This window comes from Neopsephotus bourkii, unplaced genomic scaffold (assembly GCF_033783945.1).
Source record: "Neopsephotus bourkii isolate Nb327-2 ecotype Australia unplaced genomic scaffold, CSIRO-AGI_Nbou_v1 NB_244, whole genome shotgun sequence".
Classification (NCBI taxonomy): Eukaryota; Metazoa; Chordata; class Aves; order Psittaciformes; family Psittacidae; genus Neopsephotus; species Neopsephotus bourkii.
In genome coordinates this window covers 451,157-466,275 of record NW_026900754.1, presented here as the reverse complement: position 1 = coordinate 466,275, position 15,119 = coordinate 451,157, and the positions used below count along the sequence as shown (strand labels likewise).

Sequence of the window (15,119 nt, the reverse complement as noted above, 5' to 3'; positions counted from 1 at the left end):
GTTTATGGTAAATTAGTGTATATGACTGTTCCTCCAATTCTCTGTGCTCTCCCAAACTGCCGGAGATCTATAAAAGCCACAGCCTTGATCCTGCAAAGTATTGGCCTTGATCCAGAAAAGCACTTCAGCCAGTAATTAATTTTCAACTTGCATACATAAAAGTTAAGTATGCGTTTAAGTGCTTGGCCAGATCGCCTGGTATCTTGCAGGCCTAAGCCCTCTGAGAAACTACTGGATCTGCTTCTTTTGATGTAATTCAGTCTGTCACATAAAAAGATGCCTTAATCTTTCCCTCTCTACCCCCACTTTCAGGAGACAAACATTGTTCTTGGATCAAAAGAAAAAAGAAAGAAAGGCCACTTGGGAAAGAAAAAAAAAAGAGTAATTAAGAGGGCTGCCCCACGTTCAGAGTGCATGCTTATGGTAATGGAGACTTTTACTGCTGCTGAGTGGATCACTTAATCCTTTTATTTCTGTAGCTGGCATTTCCTAGGGGTTTTTTGCCAAACATCAATACCTTTATAAAGCAGTCATCTGGTTTTGATTTATAAAAATGTGTCACGAAACTGTAGCCAAAAGTTTTATAAATGGACAAGCTAGCTGGTCTCTAATTAGTGTAGGAGAAAAGTGGTTATTTATTTGGTTTTGCTTCATTCGTGTAATTCATATGGAACACCACTGGAAGAAGAAAAAGACCAGCACAACTGGCTTTACTTAGCTTAATGCACAGGCAAAATATTCTTCCAGCTACATAACTAGAAAGGGGAAAAATCTGCAAAGCCACATATATTATCAGCTGAAATTCGCACCTTATAAATGAGATCTGGTTACTCGACCATGTCATTCAGATGAAATCTAAGGCCAAAGCGGCAAGGTGTTCACCTATTTTGTGTCCCGAAGCCTTTTGTTTCTTTTGTAAATAAAAAAAAAACAAACAAAATTTCTGCTATTCATATTCTTTGTACAACTGACACTAGGAAAATGTTCCAGTCCAGCTAAACATCCTTAGATGTTTGTTCATGAAACCTCATTTTTCCAAGGAAAGAAATACACAGAGATACTGGAGAAATGTAGCTCAAATAAATATCCTTAGATTAATCCTTAGATTTTTGTGCAGAAAACCCTTTTGGTTTTCCATGGTAATAAATGCGGATCAAGTCTGGAGAGAACCCTAGCTCATCAGCATAGCCAGCTCTCAACTATCTCTGTTCATAATGTTAGGATCTGAAGAGCAGACTCCTCTAGCCTAATGACTGACTTACTAAGGAATTATTTAGAGGTCCCAGGCAGATTTAACTTAGCAATATTTTAATTGCGAAGTACAATTTAACTAAGTCATAAGTGGCTCTATAACAGCACTCATTGTCTCGGAACATGCAGGGGGGGATTTTAGGAAAATGCAAATGTTTTGGTGTCGCCAACCTACTGATGTGAGCAGGGTTGATGAGAGCAAATGGCCTGTTCCCAGGACATCAGTGACATGACTGCGGCCAGACCTTCAGAAGCTGACTGCAAATTTGGTGTTACCCTGACAGCATCCCTTCCTGTAGGGCATGTGACTTCCCAAGGACATTGATGGGAGGGTCTTGCATAGTACTTCATGCCTGGGGACACTTTTGCTATCGTATCCTTTATGTACCTTTAACTCCTGATGGGTTGAATGCGTAAGAATGTGATATATTTGCCATAAAGAGAAATATTGAGAGGATATGTATGGTAGCACTGGAGAAATTTACAAAATCTAGTGGTTATGACTCAACACACAGTGCATGTGGCCTGTACTGCTTGCCCTGATAACAAGCAATAAAAATACCTTTTGTTCTTCAGCATGTGTGGCTGAGGAATGAGTTGGTTTGGGCAGTGTTTTGTCTTCACTAGGATCATCGTGTGTTGCTCAGTATGACAGATACCAGAACAGAAGACCAAACAACAGATTCATTAAAGCCTATGTTCTCCCAATCCCTGAAAATAACATATGGAAATAGTGATGGGCTGAGGAGATGCACTCTGTGGAGACGATGCACAAGTGAATCATTTAGTCTTTCTGAAAAGGTCAAGCTGGGGACTTTCACATCTCTTTAAAGCAGTTAATCAGTGGGATGATTGAAACCTGTGCTTACAGGAACATTTCTTTCTTTCCCTCCTTCCCTGTTGTGCAGGTCCCAAGGGAAGAAGGAGGAAGCTGTGATCTTACTGCGGGACTCCATTAAGTATGGCCCAGAGTTTGCGGATGCTTACTCCAGCCTGGCCTCACTGCTAGCCGAACAGGTAGTGGTGATCACTTGAACTCTTGTGACTATTGTCCATGTGTATGCAGTGCAGCCGCAGCACCTCCTGCGCATCCCAGCAGAGCACCCTCACCTTGCATGCAGGCATGGGTCCCCCCACTGTCTGCCGAGAGCTCTCAGGTTGCGTTAGAGATGACTTTTTCAGGATGGGAGGCAACTGATTTGCAGTGAGTAATTACACCCACATGATGTGGCTCTGAATTAAATCACTGTTGAAGTTGTGAGTAAACACCCTCTCTGCAGCTCCCCATGTCTACGGTAAAGTCTTAATCCATTGTACTTTGTTGTGACAGCAGAATAGGCAAGCACTTCCCCCTCAGACACACATGCCTACATAGGTAACTGTCCTGGGTTCAGCCATAGCGCGTTTTTTTTCCTCCTTCTTAGTAGCTGGTGCAGTGCTGTGTTTTCAACTTTAGCTGGAGAACAACGCTGATAACACACTGATGTTCTAGTTGTAGCTAAGTAATGTTCACTCCGACCAAGTACTTTTTCAGTCTCATGCTCTGCCAGTGAGGAGGGGCACGGGAAGTCGGGAGGAAGCAGAGACAGGACACCTGACCCGAACCAGCTAAAGAAGTATTCCATATCACAGCACGTCATGCCCAGTACATAAACTGGGGGGACTTACACAGCAAGCCAGATCGCTGCTCTGGTTGGGCTAGGTATTGACCAGCAGGTGGTGAGCAATTGTGTTCTCTCACCTTGTTATTTCCCTTATAATTATTATTACTGGTGGTAGCAGTAGTGATTTGTGTTATAACTTAGTTACTGGACTGTTCTTATCTCAACCTGTGGGAGTTGCATTCTTTCCATTCTCCTCCCCATCCCTTCAGGAGCGGGGAGAGAAAAAGGGGGTCAGTGAGGCTGCATGGTTCTGAGTTACTGGCTGGGCTTAAACCATGACAGTAACTTTGAGATTTCATAATAAATCACTCCAAAGCTAGGAAATGACAAAAAACAGGTGGGCTCTGCAGCCTGAATTCTGCCCCTTGCATGCATGCATCGGGATATGGCCCTTCATTACTGTGGTAGAAGATCACATACAGGGGATGGGAAGGTTGATTAGTTTTATGTTGCTCTTAATGAACAGCTGTTCAATATTTTATTTAACCTCACGGTTAAAGGCTGTGCTCTGGAGGCAGGATTACTCATTTCCTCTCAGGCTTGCTCCCCATGCTCATTACTTGGGGCTCCCCCTGCTCCCTGTAGTTAGGTAATTTATTTCTACAAGGTCCCTGTGAGGTGAAATATTGCCCCCATGGAGAAAAAGGGAAACTGAAGCACAAAATGCCCGAGTTCAGAAGCCACAAAGTGTGGGTGCCCATGTTAAGACCACCAAGCCCTGCTTTTCTGCATGCCTGCAGCAGGAGATGAGGGATGCTGTGCTTTGGGCATTGCTCCCATGGGCTTTGGCCAAAGCCAGTGGCTCCAGTTTGGGGATACAGGGTTGGGTGACAAGGCCCTCATAACTGCACAGCTCCAGCACACCTCTACAAACCTTTGAAAACTGTTTTTTTTCTCCACCAGGTTTCAAATCTAACTGTTCCATAGCATGGTGTGCTAAAGCTTTCTATAAAGATTGCCAAATGCAAATACAGATAAAGCAGAAATGTATCCTATTTCACTGTTTTCCACTGATCTGGTTAGTGAAACCTTTCTGTAAGGGAAGTGGATAAATGTCAGCAAAACTAGAAGCAGAGATGTTGTTCTGATTTAGGTTTCTTTAATGATGTAGGCACTCTGCAAAACTCATGTATGATATATGTGGATTACTAAAAAAAGGTGCTATTTTATTTTCCCTTTTAAATTACTATCAAATTATTTTCTTGCCTGCGAGGCTGCTGAGGCCCCAGGAAATTGTGGCTGTCCCATCCCTGGCAGTGTTCAAGGCCAGGCTGGACAGGGCTTGGAGCAACCTCATATAGTAGAAGGTGTCCCTGCCCATGGCAGGGGGTTGGGACTAGATGGTTTTGAGGTACTTTCAACCCAAACCATTCTAGGTTTCTATGAAATATTTGAATACTGTCAATGTCAGCTACACGGGCACAGAAATACAGTGTATGAATTGAAAGAACAGACTCGCTGAATGGGAACTATCTTTTGAATAAAGCTGTCAATAGTCTTCTGCAAGTATAGGAAATGAGTCCTCCACAGTAGTACCTGGTTTTAATATTAATTGAATTTATTAATTAGAACCATCGATTGTAAGGTCAACAGAGCAATAAAATGATTGTAGAGCCCTGAGGCCTTCTGCCCAAAGCAAATGCCATTAATAAGTCCAGCAATAATTCATCTACTCTTACATATAGGTTGTTCACCCTCTTGAGTAAGTGGTAGGGAAAAGAGATAGTACAATTCCCTCAGAAAATAGCTATTTCCTGCAGGCTTTTAACAGCTTCTCACGTTCAACCACAGCAAATGACTACCTGATTGTGCAGCTTCTGCCTCACACACTCATCCTAGTGACTGCAGTAAGGGCTGTCTTACAAACATGTGCTGCTGTCCATGGCTGTGGGCTGCAGAATCAAACCCTAATGCTGTGTGCTTTCTGGAGGGGTAAGGGCAGAAGTTTTGGTATCTCCAGCCCAAAGGATGATGATGGGATCCCATTTTTCAGTTTTGGGTTTCCCACTTTGTCCAAGCAATCACGTCCAAACTGTCTAAAACTGACGAATGTGTCTTTCTGTCTACTTGTGGCCCAGTGTCTGTCTCACAGCTGAAGGATATCTGTGATGCCATGAAGTTTATGCAGTAAACACTGGGATGTGATACAAAGGGCCTGAAGTGTCATAAGTGGTGCATTAAATAACTCACACGAGATGACCGTGCTCATGACAAACTGCTGCTTCTCCAGCTTTGCACTAAGGATAAGAAGGGAGGAAACGTGGATGTGGCTCAGTGAACTATTGCCAGGATTACCTTGGTTGGTCCCACACAGCATGTTCCCCCCTATCTTAAGGGCAATGAATCCAAAATAAGGCTTATTGGCCCTTTTTTCCTACGGATGTAAAAAGTGTTGCTAAAAGAAATGTCCCATGAACCAGAGAATTAGCCTGTAACTCGATGTAATTGCCCTCTTCTCTCTTTGACAGTTGGTTCTGAAGCCAGAGATGACATGGAAAAAACTACTGCCACATTGTATAAAACAGTTTGGTTTGTTTGTGTCTTTTACCACAGAATCAGAATAGTTAGGGTTGGAAAGGACCTTAAGGTCATCTAGTTCCAACCCCGCTGCCATGGGCAAGGATGCCTCACCCTAGCCCATGTCACCAAAGGCTTGCCTTTCTTACTACTTTTTCTACTTGGTGTTGTAATTTGATCACAATGTATTGTTGTTTTCCTTGCTCTCCATGATAACTGCAGTGGTGCTAATATCAGAAATCAAACATTTTGTTTGCTATTTTCACAACTCTCCTGGTTCTCCAGGATTTCCTCTGATGCACTTGAACAGCACCTTCTTCCCAGCGTGTGTGTGTGTGTGTGTGTGTGTGTGTGTGAAAATTGAGCCATGAAAAACCAGACTTAAACCCCTTGGAGTTTAACTGAGAGATCCTCACATGCATAATATATTTAATATCATAAAAATCTCATACTTTTTTTAAGCCAATCTTCTGCATTTTGTGAGGTTGATGAATGTTTCATGAGCATCGGGAGTGGCATTATAAACCGTTAATGAGAATCAAGCCTTGATGAATTTAGAGCATTTCTTCCAAGAAGAGGAGATGCTGTGAGAGAGAAAACTCTGGCACAAAAAACTGGTCCTACCCATCCCGATTTCTGACTGTGCTTAATGCAAACACTTTGTTAGAGAAATCATCCTAGACTCTGGGCTGAGCCTGAAGCATGCAGGTGCCAAAAAAGCAATGCAACCATGATGAAAATGCTCAAAGTGCTCAGTATTAGTGAGTGTGAATGTTTTGCCATGGGACACTGTTAATCCAGTTTAACACAGCCCTTCCGTGTTTTAAAGGTTGGGTTTAGGGTCAGTAAATAAAATGAAGAAAACTGACACATGTGCACACAAAGCCACATTCCTTGACTGAAAATTAAAATCAGAGGAAAAGAAACTAATACAGAAATCTTTGAAAATACGCTTGTTAATGTCTTGGTAACACAGATGCTTGCTCAAGAAATTGTTCTTCATTTTAGTCAATGCTGATGATAGCTACACTTTTCCTGACCCCTCAGGATAATGATGTCAGATTCACATAAATATACCCAAAATGTCCAAACTTAAGCACTTTTTAAAAATGTGTTTCTGTGTTTTATCACACACTATCTTTTCTGCTGGCTGACCTTTATCATGTAAATGTGAAAGCACTTAACCATGGCAAACTGTGCTTTCATCAAGTCATACTCTTCCAATGCGATTAATTCCAGCTCCCCAGTTCTGAAATACGAGGTGAGAAAGGAGCCCACACATTCCATCAGCTACAGAACAAAGCTGCCATCAGGTACACCATTTAAATCCAGAGAAAGCCCGAGGCTCTAGGATTTGCAGGGCTTGGGGAGAGCAGAGTCCATAGCTGGGAGTGGACCAACCCTTTATTTCAGTGTGGGTTCAGCTGCCAGGCAGGACGTTTGCTTTGGTGGCTCCTGGCCCTCCACAGTGGAGACCCAGATGGCTGATTTTGCTTGGGAGCATCGTCAGGGGGCTCTGGAGTCTGTTGCCGTAGGGTTATACCACTCCACGGCAGGGAAAGAATAGAATAAAGCATCTTTGGTGCTGGAGGCTTGCCTGACACCCCTCTGCACTCTGCTTGTCTTTGCTGTTCACAGCCTCCTTCCATAAATACATGCAACAGCAAGCCTCTGAGGTTAAGAAGGGGAGGACGACTGTCATAAGCCATGCTAGTGAGCGTGCAGGCAGTGGGCATGCTCTGGCTGGCTGGAGGGAAATGGAAAGTTTATTAAATTGCTATTTATCCAAACGAGACACCTCATTTTCATGTCAGGACCAGGCTGCCTGTAGCTCAGGCTAGAGAGCAAACAGCCTCTGGTACACTTTCTGTAGGCAGGGTGTTCCCAAAGAAAAGTTCCGTATTTTCCAGAAATGCTCAGCACCAATCAATGCCCTTTAAATCTGTGCAAAATGTAAGGGCTCAGTGCACCTGGGAATCAGTGTGGTGGCACATCCCATCAATCCCAGTGAGCTTACATCTCATGCATTGACAGCGCCTGGTTTTAATCTAGATCTGTCAGATTTTCCCCACTCTTCCATTGCACCCCATCCTCCTCCAGCTTCCCTTGTCTCCCTGTAGAGCTCCCCGTCCCCCAGGCATCACACGCACCAAGCTTTCACTCCTTATGTTTTCCCTGCTGCCTAGGGATAGAATAGCAGAGCTGCAGAGGGGAAAAGTTAGCCAGCGAGATGCTCATTAAACAGATAAATGAAAATACATCAGCTCCCAGATGACAGATATTTCTCAGCAGAACCAACACGACCCCTGTCGCTGTGTATTACCTGGCTGGGTACATGCCCAGCTGGGGCTCACTGACATTGCACAGGACCCACCTTTTCCAGCTATTATTTTTGTTTCACAGATAGCTCCAATTGCAAACGTATGGGGGAAGGCTATCTGAATTGCTCTGGGGTACCAGATGGGAGCTATACCTCATCTATGTCATGGGGTAAAATTCTGGCATCCTAGACAGTGGGGTGAGCTCAGACCTTGAGCTCCACATACAGCAAATGATGCTGACACTCTTTCTGCCATGGCTAAAAAATCTCCTTCTCTTTTAAGGAACGGCTTAAGGAAGCAGAAGAGGTCTATAAAGCTGGAATAGAAAATTGCCCAGAGAGCTCTGATCTGCATAACAACTATGGTGTTTTCTTGGTTGATACCGGTAAGTGAGAAGCAGCAAGGAACTTGCCCTTTCTGCCTTATTTGCTTTGAGTTGTTTTATTCAGCAGGATGCATCTGAAAGGGTGTGAAAAGCTTCCAAAGCAATAGATGTGCCTCCACTGTAGCTTGGAAATAAATATTCCTGTGCTATCAAGATGGCACAGTGTACTGGAATTTGTAATCAATTCAGGCACTGTGTGGCAGTGGCGTTCAGCCCAGCTGTTCCCTTCAGTGTTTCTCAGCATCTTTGTACAGGCGGTTGTCGTCTTCAATTTGAGATGGGCAGCAGCCCGACAATACTGCTGTTTCTTCAGGAAAGCATGGCCACATCAAACCGAATTCCAGGCACACACGTGGATAGTTATGGTCTTTGGAGCACTTTCAACTCTGCTCGGTGACAAAGCAGCTCTTTGACTGTAAAGGTTGAGTGCCACCACTATAAAAATAAACATGGCTTTTAAACAACAACCATCTGAGCTGAGACCCAGTGGTGAAATATTGTAAGCTTAAAGTGTTTGGTTACTACCCATTCTGCCCCTTTGCCACTGTGCCTGTGACGCTTGGGAAGACAGGCAGTGGCACCCATCAGTCTGCAGCTGGTTGTCCTGCCTCTGAGCTGACACTCAGCCACTGGTCTTCTGTAGTACCAGTGTGAAATACACACGAAAGCAAAATGAACATTCATAATCAAAAAGGACATTTCAGCATTAGCAACAGATGTTGAGTTTCTGAATTTGTGCCCTGCAAGACTGCAAATAATAGAAATTCCTCAGTATTTTCACACTGACATTGTGCTTATCTCTGCTTGCCATCCCAGATAAGCTGCCCTTTTCCTGCCAAAAACTGTGGTCCAAATGCACTGCAGTGGACTTTCTGTTTTTTGCACTTGTGCCAAGGTGAAAACTAACTTTTCCTGGTTTACTACTACACTTCCCTACACACAAACAAGAAGAAAAAAACCCACTGACTTCTGGTACTTCAGGCATTATGTGTAAATAACCCTCCTGGAGACATGACAATACATGAAGGAAGCAGCTGGTATTGAGCCTATCACAGGCTGGGCTCTTCCCCAGCGGGCACAGGGAGATGCTGAGAAGCACCACACCAATTAACTTGCAGGACTGTGCAACAAGCCTCCAGCAAGTGTCAGCTCCCGGGAGCCATAATAGACAGCTCTGCAGTGGTCGTAGACATTCATCTCCCTTAACGATGTACATTACCCCTGTGTGTTGAGCAGGGGAGGCAGTGGCTGACTTACAGACTAAGGTGCACACCCAGCCACTTCCCAGGATGTTTTGTACATGTGCTCTCCAGAAACATCTGCCAGAGGTGGGAGAAGATGAAGGCTTCTGATGGATGTGTTGAAAAAGTCCTACCTTGAAAGATGCATCATTGGCCTTTGATGAATCTTAAGTGCTTCTAAACCTCCCTACAGATGTTCCTCCTCTCTCCTGTAAAGGAGGTGCTGAGAGGTGTCACTGTTACTTTTATGTTACAGAGATAGTCTCAGCGAAACTAAACAAGATCTGAAGAGCTATGAAAATAAAATTCCCACGGCAGCAGATGCTCAGTGCCCCAGCACGCACAGGCTGCTTTCAAATTCTGCTTTCCAGCTAGAAATCGAATTAAATACATTGTGAAGTGATTCGGCTTCAAAAAATGCCAATACTCCAAAGCTTTGTTGGTGAACGAAGCTCTGCAAGTATCGGTTTTCATCAGGAGATTATCTGGTCTACAGTGTGCAAACCAATTTAACGAGCACAGGGGTTAAAAATACGACAGTCACACTGCTGATGGAATGCTGGAACTTTATACTGTGCTCCATTAATTTATTTAGTAGGTAGCCACCAGGCCCTGCCTGAAGGAAGCGCTTCAAGATCCTTTTCAAGGAAAGCCATTACTTAGCTAAATAAAAATATAGTGTTAGAAATACAACTTTAGGCTTTGGGGCTCGTGGTCTGGTGCCTTGCCTTTTGCACCGTGCTGTATTTTGTGCTGGTGCTCGGTGATGTCATGGACTGCGGGACCTTGCACCAGTACACACTGTCACACAGGGAAGCAGTGCCACCCAATGGCTCCTCTGCAACATGGAGTTGGTGCCTACATGATCCAAAATGGGCACCTGGACACCTCTGGTCTGGGATTCATTGTCCCCAGGTAGGAATTAGCTTGTCACTGGCAGCTACTCCCAGTCCAGGTGAGCAATGCACAGAGACTGAGCAGGGTCAGCCAACAGAGGTGGAAAGAATCAGCTCTGTTTGGGAAGACCTGAAACTATTTGCAGTTCTGGTGAGCTTGTGGGGTATACTGGGTGGCTTATTCTCCATGTCTGTGTTGCCTTTCTCTCCAGTGGGCCAGGGTGGAAGCGTGGTCTACCAGGAGATGGGACATGTGCTGCAGCCCCCTCTCTGGGGTGGGATCTGTGCTTAGCACAGTGGGTGTATCTCCCATGATTGCTGCAACAATTGACTTGACTTGCAACAGTCCATCCCATGAAAATCTACTTCTCGGGGTCGTCTCTGAATATTGGAGCCTATTAGTCTGAACAGCTGAATTGCAAAAGGCTGAGGCAGTATTTCTCTCTCAAAATGGTTCCCATGCACAGAGCAGTAGATGAAAGAAGAACCCACAGAATCACTGTCTGCTGAATTTGTGACAGGCTTTTTTTAATGCACCAGTTTAATTGCTGTGCTTCTCTCCAGGGGCTCCTGAGCGAGCTGTGTCCCACTACAAGCAGGCCATCCACCTGAGCCCCACTCACCACGTAGCCATGGTCAACCTGGGCAGGCTTCACCGCTCCCTGGGGCAGAACAAAGAGGCTGAAGTGTGGTATAAGAGGTAAGAATTTGGAACGGTTTCTCTCTTCCCCCTGTAAGGCTTGTCTCTGCCAAAGACCCTCTGATGAATCGAATCTGTCAGCGCATGTTTCTTTCTCCATCCAGATAAAAACCTCCAGGTAAATCTCCAGATTTACCTTTGGTTATTTGGCTAGTTTTGAGGAATGCTTGGAGAATCAGCACAGACTCGGGAAGTGTTGACTTCTCTGTACCATTCCCAATCCATGGGATGGACACACTGCTGCTTTTGGCTGGGGGATGCTCTTAAGATGAAGTCGGAGGTTCCTTGATGGCATGAACAGGTTGTTAGAAGGACTCCCACCCTTCTTGAAGCTGGTCTGTGTGTGCTGCACCAGTAACAGCTATAACTGCTGCACAGATCACCACTAAAACTTTGACACCATCAGGAGCTCTAACCCATCCCAGAAATGTGCCAGTAGGCAGGCTCTGACTCCTAGTATGCAGCGGGGTGGATTGTTTTTTGGGTGGGAGGGGCCCTCCTTTTTGGCACCCTGATTTGTGTTCACATTTCCCAGTTTCTGCCACCATCAGCCATTCTCACTCCTGATGCACTTTGGAGGTGGTCCTCTGTCCTTTTCAGGTAGCCAGAGAGATTGCTGCTGTGGGCATGCCTACCCCTCCAAGAGACCTTAAGCTTATGCTTCTCAGGGTGGGATGAGCAGGGTGTGGAGCTTAGCTGTTCTATCTCAGGACAAGCCACACCTCGCTCTTCTGCTTTGGTCCCCACACCACCCAGAGCATCTCTTTTTCCCAAATTCCAGGGCACTGAAGGTATCCCGGAAGGCTGAAATCCTGTCCCCGCTGGGGGCTCTGTATTACAACACGGGGCGGTATGAAGAAGCGTTGCAGGTTTACAGAGAAGCAGGATCACTGCAGCCTTCAAACAAAGAGATCCGACTGGCACTGGTGAGTGTGGGGCGAGACCACGGAAGTGGAGCACCAGCCACTGGGTGCAGCATCATCTATTAAGGAGGGCTGAGCTTTTTAATGCCATAACCCTTTATAATGTGGCTCCGTAGGCTCAGGTTTTAGCAATGATGGGGCGGACGAAGGAAGCTGAAAAGATGACAAACCATATACTCAATGAGGATGTGAAGTGTCTGGAGTGCTACCGCCTTCTCTCGGCCATCTACAGCAAGCAGGAGCACTATACTAAGGTACCAGGGCTCCAAAGTGCCGTTGTCCTGAGGGTTCACACACAGAGCTCAGGTTGAATTTTACACTCCATTTGTCCAGAGACATGTCACATGCCTTAGTGCACAGCCAGTGGGTTAATTTTTTTACTAAACCCTCCTTTTTATCTAGATACTGGGACTGAAGCAATGTGGGGTTTTTATTACTTACTGCTCCCGCTGCTGTCAGCCCCACTGCCACTAAGCCACAAGCATATAAAATATCATTTCCATGTGTGTTAATGGTGTGGGGCAAACAAGGGAAAGGAGGAAGGTAACTTTTCTGCTGGGAGGCCTAGTGGTGAATGCACAGAATACAGTAACACAACATCCTCTTGCATTTTCACAGGCACTTGAAGCTATAGAAAAAGCTCTTCAGCTAAAACCAAAGGATCCAAAAGTCATATCAGAGCTCTTTTTCACTAAAGGAAACCAGCTAAGAGAACAGAATCTCCTTGACAAGGCTTTTGAGGTACGACTGCTCTAAGCCCTGTGGATAGTTTTGTAGGTTTAAAGATAAGAGTTAGGTCACTGCATCTAATGCTCCCTGGAGCGTGCACCCTGGCTGTTGTTCTTGGGAGCTCAGCAGTTCAGCAGTGGTACAGGTAAAGCTATGGGGCAACTCATTTTGCCAGACCTGGCTGCAAATTTTTCCTTATTCCTGTGTGGAAAGACAGCTCCCTGCTCTTAGAGGTTTAGTACAGAATCATGGTAGGATTATGGAGGAGCCTAGGCCTTTTCTTATTGACCAGACCCTTGGTCCATCCAGCCCCAGCCCCCTTCCCAGTGATGGCCAACCCCAGGTGGCTCAGCTGGAAGCATGGGGAATTGTGAGAACCCACCATGTTGTTATACCTCACCTTATTACCTGATAGCTAAGAGGCTGGCTTATGCTTTGGAGCAGTAGGCTTGAGAGCTCAGAAATTATGTTAGCATTAAATAATAGTACAGAATATTAGTGGGACAGTTCTGAATACTCTCAATACCCCTCAAGATGTCTAATTCTGATTTGAATTCTTTCCTTTTGTGACACCATAGAAATGATGTTGTTTGACAGATTCCAGGAGGTCCTTGCTTCTCCTTCTCCCATGCACAGTGGTGGAGCCAGAGGAGAGGGGTAGCATTGCCCTCAGGTCCTTGTGAAACCTCTGCACAAGTGACTGTACCATAGTCTGCTGCCAGCTCCAAAGCCTTGCAGATGAGGAGCATCACAACCCACACATGGCTTGTGGGTGGCAGGCACCTGCCCAAGGAAATGACCCTGATGTGCAGGAGACCCCAGTGGTGCAGGGTGCAGAGAGAGAGTCACAGGGGTTGGCGTGGCTCCTCATATGGTACTGTGGGCAGGGAAAACCTTCAAGATGAGCTCAGCAGTGAAGCAGTGTATTATGTTGCCTCTGCTGTGAGGAAGCTGAAAATCAGCTTGTGCATTGTATGTGAGAAGAATTTGAAATTATATTTTAAATGGATTCAGGAGAGGAAACTTTCTCTTTCCCCTCCAGCACTGGTTTTGTTTGGAGATTCAGACTCTTAACCTAAAAATGTTTCATATTTATATAGAGCTATAAACAGGCTGTGGAGCTCAACCCGGACCAAGCACAGGCCTGGATGAATATGGGAGGCATTGAGCACATCAAGGTATGACAGTTTTGCTTTTCCTTAAGATGAGAGTGCAGAGACTACTACTCAGGACAGAAAGCCAAATTTGTTTCAGGCTGCCAAGAACTGCATGTGTGTGAACAGTGAGTGTCCCTGACATATTTTACCCAAAAAGGGAGGAAAGTCTGCTCACCCCAACTAGAACTTCCCAACCAGATTGCTTTGGAATATCTATCTTGTAATGTAAATCTCATATTTTAAGAGGGCAGGCTGCAAGGAACAACGTGCCCATCTCTAAAGCTTTCCTGCTTCAGTTGTTTACCTACCTTAGAGAAAAGTCACCGTGAGTTGACTTTTAAGATTCCTCTCTATGGAATTAACTTAATAAAGATGTCTAATGCAGAATACTGGCATGAAATTATGGAAATAGACAGCCAGCCCCATGACTGCTTATCTTTTTGAATATTTTAGCATATCATTATGATTTGGGTCTTAAGGAGTCACACTGTATGATATCCTCAAGCTATCCTGTTGCTGAGTGAAATTAACTCTTTTGGTACAATATAATAGACAAATGTAAATCTACTGTGTGTTCGACCAAATTTAGGCTAATGGCACTCTGTGATCCATTTCATAATGAAGAAGTATTCCTTTTACCTAACAATATCAGGTTTTATACATTCTTTTTCCTGTGTATTACGGTCTTCACCATTCCCAAGGAGTTAACTTTGCATGTCAGGGAATGCAAATGAAATCTGCCACTCATCTTCTTTGTAGGGGAGCTACATCACTGCCCGTGGCTACTATGAGAAAGCCTTACAACTCGTTCCAAACAGCAAGTTGCTGAAGGAGAACCTGGCCAAACTGGATCGCTTGGAGAAACGGTTTCAGGAAATCCAGGAGAAAGACCAAACATAGCATTCAGTCATCAGTGGAATGAAACTCATGTCCCTTGGAGAAGACTATGGTGGAAGCCTATTCTTGAAGTGATGCTGAAGGAACTTTGATAGGACTCAGACTTACGGAAGGCAGATTATGAATGCATGCTTATGTTTGACCAAAGTTACAGGAGACATTTGGCTCCTGTGGGACATGCTGGAGAATGAATGAAAACCTTCCTTTAATCAAGATTTTTGTTTAGGCTGGACCCGTTTTAAGCACACTGGGAGTCTGGGTGGGATGTGTACCTTCAATATCTTGGTTGTCACTGGGGAAACCATGGAGACAAAGCACTCATCCATTGCAGCAGGGGTGAAGTAGCACCTCTTATTACTCAACATCGGCTCATATTTTTCACATAAAGCACCACTAACGGGCTTCATTGCAAGTGCTGCCTGGTCCTTTTGAGCCGGG

General features: G+C 44.9%; 1 protein-coding gene across 1 annotated transcript in view; it reads left to right on the top strand.

The window, feature by feature from the left end:
* Positions 1-14,894, top strand: part of TMTC1 (transmembrane O-mannosyltransferase targeting cadherins 1) — a 139,956-nt gene extending 125,062 nt beyond the window's left edge. The window contains exons 13-20 of the mRNA XM_061345846.1: positions 2,160-2,268; positions 8,036-8,138; positions 10,840-10,975; positions 11,757-11,901; positions 12,015-12,152; positions 12,517-12,639; positions 13,728-13,805; positions 14,544-14,894. Of these exons, the coding sequence (XP_061201830.1) occupies positions 2,160-2,268; positions 8,036-8,138; positions 10,840-10,975; positions 11,757-11,901; positions 12,015-12,152; positions 12,517-12,639; positions 13,728-13,805; positions 14,544-14,684 (973 nt within the window). The 3' untranslated portion in view covers positions 14,685-14,894. The remainder of the gene's footprint in view (positions 1-2,159; positions 2,269-8,035; positions 8,139-10,839; positions 10,976-11,756; positions 11,902-12,014; positions 12,153-12,516; positions 12,640-13,727; positions 13,806-14,543) is intronic.
* Positions 14,895-15,119: the final 225 nt, after the last annotated feature.